General features: G+C 43.6%; 1 protein-coding gene across 2 annotated transcripts in view; it reads right to left on the reverse strand.

Annotated features, from left to right (window-relative positions):
• Positions 1-11,757, reverse strand: part of zcchc24 (zinc finger, CCHC domain containing 24) — a 28,866-nt gene extending 17,109 nt beyond the window's left edge. For both annotated transcript variants that reach the window (XM_062463417.1, XM_062463418.1), the window contains exons 1-2: positions 11,252-11,757; positions 8,296-8,496 (exon numbers count right to left, since the gene is read on the reverse strand). In XM_062463417.1, the coding sequence (XP_062319401.1) occupies positions 8,296-8,496; positions 11,252-11,488 (438 nt within the window). In that variant the 5' untranslated portion in view covers positions 11,489-11,757. The remainder of the gene's footprint in view (positions 1-8,295; positions 8,497-11,251) is intronic.
• Between the last annotated feature and the right edge of the window lie 806 nt (positions 11,758-12,563).

Below are 12,563 nucleotides of genomic sequence, written 5' to 3' on the forward strand. Positions count from 1 at the left end.
TCACTTCCTACAAGCCTTATCTACAGTATGTACGAAACCCTCGTACACTCTGTCACGGTCTTCTCTAAAGCCTCTACCTCTCCCTCTCGTTGGGTAACCTGACTAAGTGTGTGTCAGTGCAGAGGCAGATACAGAGCCTTCACAGCCACTGGAAGGAAGGTCATGGGTCACCCTGTAAAAACATTCCCATGGTGCACCTCCCCCAGGTCTGCTCTCTGCCAGCAGTTTTCCCGCACCACCCTCAGCACATGTTCAAACTGGGTACAGGAGATACACTTTGAAGAAAGAGGCAAAGAGAGTAGAGGAAAGAGGAAAGATTTTCCTTACATTAAGTGCTAACATTGGTCACTTACTATACCTACACAAATACTGTACGGCATTGGCTTTTTAGACTGAAACTTGGGCAGCTCCAGCTTGTGACTTTTCTCTCTATTTCTCTCTCTCTCACACATGCACACATACACACACCAACACGCACATGCATATACATACACCCACACCCACACACACACACACACATGCACAGAAACTGCTCCCCAGTGTCTTCACACATTAACCACAAGCGGTGTTTAATTTACTTTAATGATATGTTCAACATATTTCTGAGTAGGGGTTGGTGCAGTATAATATATCCTTGATGACATCACAGTTCCTTTCACAAATAGCCTAGAATACCAATGCTAGTCATCTAACGTGCCAACAGAAATGGAATGAGGCCATTTATAGGTAACATATATATACCCAATTCAGTTGTCAGCCATACCACCAAGCAACAGCCAGAGGCCTACTAACCGAACAATGTAAGGCTGCCTTCCTGACCTCTGTCTGGAGATGCATACATACACACACACACACAATGGCTTTAATTTACCACTTTCCATTCCCACTGCTAGGGCTTTCCCCAATGGTGCCCATTCAGACTACTGCCTCTCCAATGATGCCAATTCAAGGCCGGCACACAAAGACCGCAGTGTCATTCTCGACTCTGTGACACCGAGCCGTCTCTATGCCAGGGCTGCACCTCTGTCTGTTTGCCTGTCTGCCTGCCTGTCTTCTTGCCTGCACCTCTGTCTGTCTGTCTGCAATTCTGTCTCTCGGTCTGCCTGCACCTCTATCTCCCTGCGTATCATATGTGGTTAGAGGTTGAGAGATTTTATGACATATCACTCATCTGTGAGAATGCACAGCCAGTTGGCCGGCATCTTTGTTTTGGTTTTATCCATCCTTAATGTACTGTTAAATAATAGCAATGGAGAATCTATTTTTTCTCCTTTCTCATGGTGGATAAAAGCAGCATTCTATGTTCCTGGATGCGAGGTTAGAGGGAACGTCTACCAGAGGTGTGAAGGAGCTTTGTTGTGTGTTCCCCTGTCCTTGTCCCTAGTGTGTCAACAGGTCACTGGGGCTTTTGTCACCATTTGAACCCCCCTTCGCAACACAACCCATCTCCATAGATCTGTACTGTTCTGTTCTGTTTACCAATGGTTCAGTTAGCTGCCCATGCAGGAGGACAAGACTGAGCAACACAGGGGAGCCTGTGTCAGACCCAATATTAAACAATTAGACACTAACACCATCCAGATAGGACACCCTGGTAAGTTAGCACAGTATATAAACCTGCTAATAAAACACACTAATTGGAAAGAACCACAGACCTGCTTCCCCGCTGTTTCTAGTATCTAGAGAATTACACGAGTTATACGAGTCGGCTCTGGCTCACCTTTGTTTGTTGGTTTTTATTAACTCCTGCCCTCCCACAATCCTGCCGGCTCAGCAAACTTGGCACAGGGGGAATTCACATCCATGTGAAACCATCGCCGAATACAAGTTAATGCAAAAATCATAAAGTAAGTAATTGCCGTTGAAAATCAGCCGGCTTGCTGAGGATCAGGGTGCAGGACCAAGCAGATCTCGGACAGTTCTAGCGCAAATTCGGTGGATTCCTGAGGTATTCTACAGCGGGGGAGTGATGCAAGCTGGTGCATTAAATTGGACCATGGGACCAACCTGGAGGGATTTGACATCATCTGTTGGAGAGAGAGTTATTCAGGCTGCATCCAGTGTGTATGCATTGTGGACATTTGACTTGTGATCCATGTGCTTTATAAAAAATAAAAAAAACTGTTCTTCAGTAGAACTACACAGCTGGGACCCCCAGACAACAAACCGCAGGGTGTCACATACTGTTCTGACTATGTTTTAGCAGCAATGGCTGACCCTTCCCTGTTAGATGACATAAGATCCTTGACACATGGGGGTGGGGTGGGGGGGGGGGTTGAGGTAGGAGTCATGGCTATGACAACAGGAAGTGAGGAGACTGTTGTCTCAGCAAAAGCCAGAGGAAGAATGGGATTCCTGTACAAAACACAAACCAGCTGGCAGGAAAACCTACTTTTATAATTCTTTTAAGTTTGATTTCCTTTCGGAGGAAGTGCTTGCACTGGGCTCTCTCTGTCTCTTACCCCAGCTCGGGGCAGCTATCTCTGCCTCTGAGACTACGCCCTAGCTATGCGTCTCTGCCAGACAAACTAAATCCAATACTGCTTCTCAGCATGGGAATGAAACACTGAAATTGCCACAATAATAATCTGCCTTCTTGTCCAAATACAAGGATACTGAAGAGGGGCTATTGTGCCAATGTATCAATTGGACATGAAACACACTAAACTGGTCAAAAGTCAATCTGACATTATATCATGAACTGAACTTTTATGCAAAGAGATTTGAAGCCAGTTAATAAGTCATACGCGGTAGTATTTTGAAGGAGGGATGGAGGGAAAGGAAATAGATAGAGAAAACGAGAAGGACAGACTGCAATTGTGAAAGAGCAATTCTCTATATAGAACAAAAAACAGCTGGCGGGCATACAGGGGAATGTAAACAGATGATTATGCTCTTTTATATTTAGACGTGTTTCAGTGAATTGGAGCAGCGTCTAAATGGGGGACGGCAGAGCTCCAATTGAAGGGCCTCTCTCTGGTAATCATACTGTACCATATATGCATGCATCTAACAGGAACACTGGCTATCTGGGATCACCAGCATATTTATACATTCCTTCTCTTCATACTGCATGTCCTCCCTGAGAGGATAACCAAGAGTGGGCTGGGGCTGAGGGTAGGCTAGAGTTATGTCACAGCAAGACTTCATGGAGCCAGTCCTCTCCTGCTTTAGCCAAGTATCGGTTGCATTGTCAAAAAGAGTCGCAAAACAAACTCAACACATGAAGTTTGAGTACAATAACCATGACAAAGCAGACCTAGGTAGAGTCGCTGGAGCTATATGTTGATGTGGAAGGTTATGTCAACAGAGAAGGCCGAGGCCAGATTCAATTTGAGCAGTTATTATTAGAGCCACACACACTCCGGGAAATTGGGTGCGCCCCTACTAAAGAGGGATTAATTGTTTTTAAGCTGTGGGGCAAACGCTGATGTTTAAAACACTGCAGAGTACAAACTGCGTGCAATCACACAGTTTGATGACAAGGCATACAGGCCCCTTTCCCTCCCACCTCCTCCAGTGACACAACATGCTGAATCCTTAAAACTAAGAGTCAAATCAATAATCACACTGGCACTTAACAAAAATGACCTTTTGCATCAGGCTTGGCGTTTGCTGCTTTGTCAAAAGCTAAAATGTGTAATTGAAGCATTTTTGCACCCCAGCTGCCCCCCCCCCTCCCTCCCAAGTTTACACAACCCTAGAGTTTGCCATGGTACATAAACATGCTTGCCAATAGTGAGAGCATTAAGTCATTAAAGGGTTATCAGCAGAACCAAAGGCAGAGCAAACAGTTTGTCAGAGCAACACATTATGGCGCTTAAAGACCCATCTGACTCATGGGTAATGAGTTCTTCACTTCACAGCCATGGCCCTAAGGCTCTTTGTTGTTTCTGGTTTGGGAGATTAAACTCACCATTTGTCACAATACCATGACTACGGCTGAATAAACTACCTTTTAACTGCAACGAGGTGTGTGAGAGTGTGTGTTTGTGAGAGTGTGTGTGTGTGTGTGTGTGGGCTCTCAACCTGAGAAGCAGCATATGGTTGTGTCCAGATCAACATTAGAGGTGTGAAGAAAAGTGGCGAGGCTTAACAAGCCTTTACCTGAATAATATTGGTTTAGCCCACTGTGACAGGAGATTTGGGCTAGTACCTTAGCTGTTTGCTCAGACCTGTAAAAACTGTTCAAAGTCTGTGGCGCACATTGTGAGTGATCTCGAGCATTTGGTGACATATGGTCATAGGTACATTGAGCTCCAGGAGCCTGACTGTAGCTCAACAGAAGCAAGGCGTTAAGTCCCCGTCGTCCATTCCGGCCTATTAGCTCCAGCTCACAGCTATCAGCTGTAAACAATGCCCTATCTGCAGCCGGCTATTTCCAGAAGCAACTGCGGCTAACGATACGCCCCAAACTGCTGGAGAACTCAGTGGGAGAAAACAGCGCTGTTTGAAACAGCGCTATATATACACACACACACATGCATTCCACGGCCATGATTCCAATTTGAACAAAAGGTATATTATCCCTAGAGGATAAAGAGTGGTCTGTATGAGGATCAATGGGCTTCATGTGTTTTTGATCAACACAGTGAAGCTGGGATGGACACCCTGGCCCTGCTCTTCTGCCGTATCTGCCCTGCCCGTCAATGTCGTTCACATCCCTCTTTTTAAGGGCATACTTTATTCCCTTTAGTACAGTTTTCATGGCCATCAACAGCAAAGACAGAAAGACCAGTGTGGCATACCAACCCAGAGGAGCACTAAAGCCCATTAAACATGATTCGGGTTTATAGAAGCAGTGCTTTGTCTCCACTCAAAACGTTTGCCATCTTTGTGGGGCAGCTTTAACATAATCATCACGCCGATAGAATTTGGGGAAGCTGATGCCAACCAACGGAGCAGGGCACAAATCAGGGCACTGGCACGGAGATGAGAGGAGTGTATGTAATGGAGGGGAATGGTGACTCAGCCATCTTTCCCCTGCTGCAGTTCCCTCTTTCTTTTGCTCTCTCTCTCTGTCTCTCTCACCCTCTCTCTTCTCGGTCTCTCTCTCTCTCTGTCTGTCTGTCTTTCTTCTAGGTCTCTCTGTCTCATCCACACACAAACTCAGAGCCTCACAAATGGGCATTCCCACAAACATATTTTCCATCAGTTAAGCCTTTGATGGGGGAAGCATGATGACAGGAAATCAATCCATAGCTCATTTTCATTTGGAAAGACAAGAGGCTTCACTGCACTGTTGATAGAGGCAACAAAACTAAATTATGAGTGCAAGTGGAAGACATTTTGGCTCAATTCCAGGGCAGGGCAGCGAGGTGCATTCTGGTCATAACTGGGTGGCGGCAACCTCATTTTCCAAGTGAAGTCCAGTTTACATAACACCTCTGTCTCTCTGACTGTGGAGGTTGGGCAGCTGCTGCATGGCCTGTGGCCTTCGCTTGGCTAACAAGAATTCCCTCAGGACCAGCCTTCCGACATATCTACCAGCGTTACCATTACCCCTAAACACACCGACATGGAGCTGCACTACACACAAACATACACAGAACACGGGAAGGCCCATCGCACAGTCCTTTCCTGTCCCTTTCTGTCACCCTGCTTAGCTTTCTCTAATCCAACCCTGTTATCTACCTTCCTAAAGGCCATGCCCTTTGAACTACTGCATGAACTGTACCGAGGCTGACTTGAGATAGGGTGGAGGGAAACAGAGAGAGAAAAAGAGAGAGAGAGAGCGAGAGGAAGAGGGAAAGAGAACGATAGAGACTGGCAGAGAGAAAGACAATGCGAGGCAGAGACTGAGAGACAGTGAGAGAAAAGAGGGGTGGGGTGAGGGGGGGGGGAGATGAGGACCAACTACAACAGAACACTTGCCTAAGAATACAGCCCAGCAGTAAGGAGAGAGGGGACCCAGCATGTCATGAGAGTGGGATTCTCCATGCGAGTCCCGGATCACAGACTCAACAGAGCTCTCTGAAGTGAGATGCCTCTGTTTTCATTGGCCACAAGGCCCAGCTGCGCCCCGAGCGTCCCCCGCCCTTGCCAGTGTGCTGCACGTCCTGTGGGCCAAGCACCCAGTTAAGGGTGTTCTAAGAGGCAGTGTGTGATCCATAAAATGGAAGGTATATATCCATGGCTGAAACCCAGGAGAGGGATAAAAAATGGAGGCAGGCCAGAACAGCGTAGGTGTGTGTGTGTGTGGAGGGGGGGGGGGGGGGGCGCTGGTTTTTCTGTTTCCGTTGGCAGTTTAACGAACAGCTGAAATATAAACCAGGAGAGGCTTGGATGTGATTCGAGTTACACCCCTGTGTGCTTGCAACTCTACAGAGAGATTGATTTCATGCATATCAGACAAAGAAACTCCATGACATACATAACAACGCGAAGAGTGTGACATATTCGACACAATGTAAGCTATCTAAACAGAAAAGCTCAAAAGTTACACCACAACTTCTTCCTCCCGCTTGAATTGTCAATACATGATCTAATTCCCACACATGGGGCTTTTGGAACAGGGGAGGAGATATTTCATCTGTGGACAGATCTTTTACAGACCCCCAGGGACCTGTCATCATCTGTTATAAAGGGAGTTATAGCACTTCAACCCCACATCTGCTGTTCATTACCATTCTATGCAGCACAGTGACTCAAGGCTGGAGCTACACCAGCACCTCCAAGAGAGAAAGAGAAAGGAGAGAGGGAGGGGACTGTCCTTCCCAGACTGTCCAAAGAAAAACAAGTCTTCACCAGAACATAGGGAGAACTGATATTGTATCCCTGTTTGAAGTTCATGCGTTCTGTTTTCAAACCTCAACCCAGACAGGGCAGTTTACTTTTATAAGATCCTATAAAACAGTAGTTCTTGAAAAAGCTCTATGTGAGAACCACAATGCAATTTTGCAGTCAATTCCTATACATCTTACTTTAGCTGTCCAAATAACATTTTGATACTGTTATAATGTGAAACATATCAATATCCAGCTACGACCATGTGTCTTATACAACAATCTGTCCCTTACAGGGATAAGAACCATTTGCATCACACATTACACGGTACTGTAGGCTCCGTATACAAGATAATTTCAATAAAGAAAACCCACATACAGATCATGTGATCATCACATGACCTGTGTCATCCTATCAATCTGGTGATCATGGTAGATTCTTGAATTCATTAGGAAGTACTGTACTGTAGAGGTCTGATCCCATTGGTCACACTTCAGATTGCATGTGACCTCACAACTGGAGCTCGCTGCTGATTCGTGATGCTTATGCTTGTTTGCCTCACAGAAAGACTTGCTTCATGACAGACTCCAATTGGAGACATGAAAAGGAAAATATGAACCATATCTATCAAATAAAATACAAATTATTGAATTTTTTTTTCCACTATCATCCTTATTTCTTTATCCACACAAAGGTGGAAATCACTCAGACAGACAAAAAATACTTGAATTGTTTGTGAGTTATTCCAAGTCATATCATGTACAGGACTAAAGTGTCATGCCATCGCATAACAAACTCATTTCTGAAGTTTAAGATGAGTTGTTATTTCAAAAACCATAAAAAAGACCATCGCAAGGAAAATATTCAAACTATTCTATTTGTTTACATTTTGCAGAGCATTCCAGAAGATTCCTTGCAGCAACACAATCACACTGTGAGATCTATGACAGTATCTGCACAATTTCAGAAGACGCAAGACACTGGCAGCAACATCATGATTCATTATAAAAAGGAGTTAACGGTCATTTTCTTTGTGACCTACGACATTCATCTAACCGGTGTTGGCCTTAAGAGCTCCCCTGTGAACAGTCCTATCCCCACAGTAGGAGAGTACAATGTGGTGATCCAAAGTCACATCAAAACATATATTCTATGAGAAGGCATAACAGTTTGAAACATGTTCTCGTAGTTCTTCTCCAATTTTATACAGCAGTCCCAATTAACACACATGACTAGAAGACAGAGCACTGCCTGTCTGACAAGTAGGTCAGACCAGAGCCACAGAGAAAGAGAGAGGGGAGAAAAGAGAGCGCTTGGCCTGCAAGTCAAACAAGCTGACATGATTGGCTGAGAAGTGGCCACATGACTCAACAGATGTGTCACTTTGGAAACTGAACACGCAGGGGTGTCTTTACCCCCCTTCTCGTGGCACATGGACACGCCGGCGGCCGGAAGCGTGGAAAGGAGAGCACGGCTACACCAACTGTAAAGACTTTTCACAGTTCTAAACGAAAAGCCTAGGCGTTATTATGATGGCATATGAGGTACTGTGGTACCTGTATATCTCACCTGAGGGCAGTCCTTGATGTAGTGGCCCTTGTTGAAGCACAGGTGGCACAGGTAGTTGGGAGGAGGTCTCTTGCTGGGCTTGCGGGGTTCAGAGGAGAGGGAGAGGTCTGAGAAGTGGTCCGTCAGGGAGTTGAGCCCGTCCACAATGTTGTTAAGGGATCCATAGGGAGATACGTTCTTGTACACACTGTTGTTAAGGGCCTGGAACAGAATTAGACAGTGAAACATGATCTTTTGTTTCATGTTGTTCAGGACATGGTCACACAAGAAAAGGACTCACAGATAATCTAAACAGATTATCAAACTGTTTCTCAGTTTTCTAGTACGGAACTTCATACATCTTCAGTGTCATCAGCAGCATCTGTATTCGTGTAATTGAGGCTATGTTATTGTTGCACTGTGGTAAAATCATAGACCGTTCCTTGGCACTAACTAGCCTCTGAAATACTATTTGTGTATAGAACAGCCATGAGCAAATCAGACATTAAGAACACCAAAAAGACCTGTATTTTATTTCATCTAACTTCATCTGAGTTTAGCCCCCCCCCCCAAAAAAAAGATCCCTTCCCTCAAGAAATTCGGCACATCTGGCGGGAAGCCCAGCTATGCTTATGAGCTGGAAAAGTACTGAGGATTTCCACAATGGAGGACAGGCCTTTATAGAGGATGACTCACCCTATACAAGAGATGAGGCTTGTTCCCTTTCAAGCCTGTGGAGCATCCATTAGAGTCAGTATGCTCTGTCGACTAGAATAATCTGTAAATCTACTAGACTGAGAGTGATACCTTGCCCTGGGAGACACACTGATGGTTTGGGAAGTCAAGTTATTGTTGATGTCTAATGTTGCATAGCATATCGATCTTACAATTGGCAACAGCATCACAGCTATGGTCCATAACTTTACCTAACCAGGCTGTGAGGCATCAGCCTTCAACCAATCCCAGATCCCACTCTCACATATCACACACTCATTTATTATATTGAGGCCACATGAATCAAATATCAGATATGCTTCTCCAAGGTTCTCCATCTGTCATTCTTTTCATCCTCTCACTTGTGGTTCTCTGCTATGGTTTCTCCATTAGAGAGTTTTCTAGTCATAAGCATATTAATAAATGACAGTTGAATTAAAGATATGATCTCACTTTTGGAAAATAAACAAAGGCAAGCCACTCTGTGGTGTCAAAAGGAAGAAAGGACACTGAACTAATAATGTGTGTGTCTGTTTTAGTGAGTTTGTATACAATTTGTATATCGGAAATGAAGACTGAACTCTGGCGCTCGTCTCAGCTCATCTCCTCTGAGGATGGACTGTCTTCACCGGTACACAGATGAGGTCCCACACCTCAGGGAACGCTACCCCCGCTGAGTTCCATCAAGGACGCCAGACTCTCCTGGGTAGAATTATTAGAAGGTCAATGTTTTTTTAACACCTGATGCACTGTTGGAGCAAAACGAGACGAACACTTTGGTCGGGTCCATACTAAGTGAATAATTGCATAGTTGTCTGCCTACAGTGTATAAACATACAAGTGAAACTGTCCAATGATGAAGTGTTATATAATCTCCTGGTTAGTTCCATTTATGTGGCTGAACCAGAAATGAAGTGTGTCACCACCAGCCAAAGAAAAAGTCTTCGAATCCACTGAATGCCAGTCATATGAGCTCACAACCACTTCAACCCATTCCCATTCGATCAATAAAATCCTTAATTACTTCTCCTATTTTGCTTAATTAAAATAAACTGTCAAAGGATTTTGGCAACAAAAACTGACTGTGTGTATGTGTGTGCGCTTTCCGTTTTCAAACACTTGTGCGTCATTACATAATACGTTTTAATGTATAAAGCACACACCCATGTTTCAGACACATGTTTAATGTTAAATGTTGCTTCTATGATTTCCGTCCTAGTCCTTTTCACAATCTGGTGCTATATATCAACAAGCTTTTCCTCTCATTCCTAAATGCTTTGGGGTTTTGTTTCAACGTGAGATCACAGAGATTCACATAAAAGCAAATGTGATTATTTGCAGTTAAAGCAACAGTTTGAGAGGCTTCCATGGGTTTTAACTTTTGTTAATGATGCCTCCATTACCAAAAGGACCAGTACAAGGACACGATCTTGACTATTTCTTTGAATGTTTCTCCTAATGAAGTGAGGAGTTAGAGTAAGTTAGAGTAAACTTTAATACTAAGGTAAAATCAAGGTTATACGCGTCCGTGCACGTGGGCAAAGGGGACCTAATTCTAATGCTATGCAATGATCGATGCAGGAAACATTTGTGGGGATAATCTGGTGTGCCTTTTGTATTTCAGGACGCCGCTCTCAGGGAGACCTCTGCCTCATCAGCATGCAGACAGCAGACCCTGTCGCGTCACACTCCTCCTAAACGTGTGGCACGTTCCGAGTCTGGCTGCGCTTTATATCCCAAGAGTCTAAACAAAAAAAAACGTAAATCTTGTTCTCCAGAAGGTGCACAATTAGCAATTGATGAAATGTATCTTATTTTGAAAAAGTTACAAGATTCTACGAGTTTTAATAAAGCACTTTAAAATGAGTCAGTGTTAATTAGTGTCAAAAATATCATAGACACCCTCGATCAACAGGCGCATGCCAATTACAAAGACCTAAGCAGATATGGTCTGTTGCACAAAATTGAGACATTATGCTGCGATATAGGCTATAAGTTATAGGGGGTTGCAAAAATGTGATGAAGATAAGAAAGAAAAAACTACAACTGAATGTAATTGACATTTTTCTATCAAGTTTATTTTAATAGCCTAATAAAGCATTATTAAACATAGCACACGATTAAACACGCTTTCCAATTTGAAAATCACTGCCAATCATGTCTCAGCAAGGCTATAGGCCTAGGCTACCAGTACAAGTCAATTAGTTCACGGCATTTGATTATTTGCTTTATGCCAATTAGAGTAAAGTAGGCTAGGACTCACCTCATTCCTCTGGAGCTGAAAGAAGTTGTTGAGATAGTTTGAGTTCAGGGAAGAGCCCAAATCAGCCGCGGGAGTCTTGGTGTAGTTGAGATCCGGGTGGGATGAGTTGGGTTCAGGTCTGAAAGCGTCAAATGCGCTGGTCTGGTGAGTGTCTTGTAAAGACAGATAAACCCAGTTGAGAAGTTGTGCTGGCTGGTACACGGAGGCACTCGTGTCTATGGCAGACAACAAGCTCATCTTTCAAATGGATAAACTGGTTATTCCACCACTGTTTCTTGGATTGTTCTCAATTTCGGGAATCTTGCTCCAATGCTTCTTTTTAGCCGTTCACTTTTCGTTTCCAGACCCAGCAACGGCAATCGTTCCTTTTTATCTTCCCGTAACCTCTTCTCCTCTCGCTGGGAGCCTACCCCCAGTTTTACAGTTACACAAAAGTCATTGCTCTAACATGTCAATATAAAAAGTTTTCACCCGATCCCCATGGCCCGTTATCTCCCTTTATTTGCAGTGGGGCAACGAAAACCTCATTGCTTATGCAATTAGTATTGGTTTACGTCATGGATCACGCAGACGAATGGGAATTATGTATATAATGTATGTGAATATGAATGAACTTCGTCTTCAAATGATTGGTTAATCTGGGAAATAACAATCTACCAATAGTGTAGTCTCTATACCCAGTAGGCTATTTTCTGCAGTTTGATAGTTTATCAAATGAAACAATCGTTTTACTTTTTGCTTTCTTTTATATTGCCTAGCAAAACGTTCTCATTCTTACTTCAACAGACTATAGGCCTGCAATTAAAACTGTAAATGATTTCAGTCCTATTATAGTTGATGATAGACATAACACATAGGCCTACTACAATCGCCTATAGCAGTTGCAACTCTTTAATAGCTGTTCTAGCAGAAGAACATAAGGTACAAAAGAAGAAAAGAAAACGAATCTGTTTCCTCAAATCCCTGTATAGTCTTCAAATCTGTATCAAATTCGTAAAGCTTCAGTCGTGCTCCCTCTTGTGGTGTTTTTGGGCACTCACAATGCAGATTTTAAGGTTAAATAAACTTCAGAAGGGTACATTTAAATAGGCTACTCATATTTTTTATGATTTTTTACACATTTGTCACAAGTTGGCTTAGGCCTATTACTTATTATGAAATGGTCAAATGAATGGTAGCCTAACCTAGATGCCAAATGCATGGTAGGTTATATTCTACTTTCAACCACTAGACCTATACGCTGTTAAAACTGTCGGGATGAAAGGTAATATTCATATTAATTTAGTAATATTTTCAACGAGGCAGTTGAGTC

This window comes from Osmerus eperlanus, chromosome 6 (assembly GCF_963692335.1).
Source record: "Osmerus eperlanus chromosome 6, fOsmEpe2.1, whole genome shotgun sequence".
Lineage (NCBI taxonomy): Eukaryota > Metazoa > Chordata > Actinopteri > Osmeriformes > Osmeridae > Osmerus > Osmerus eperlanus.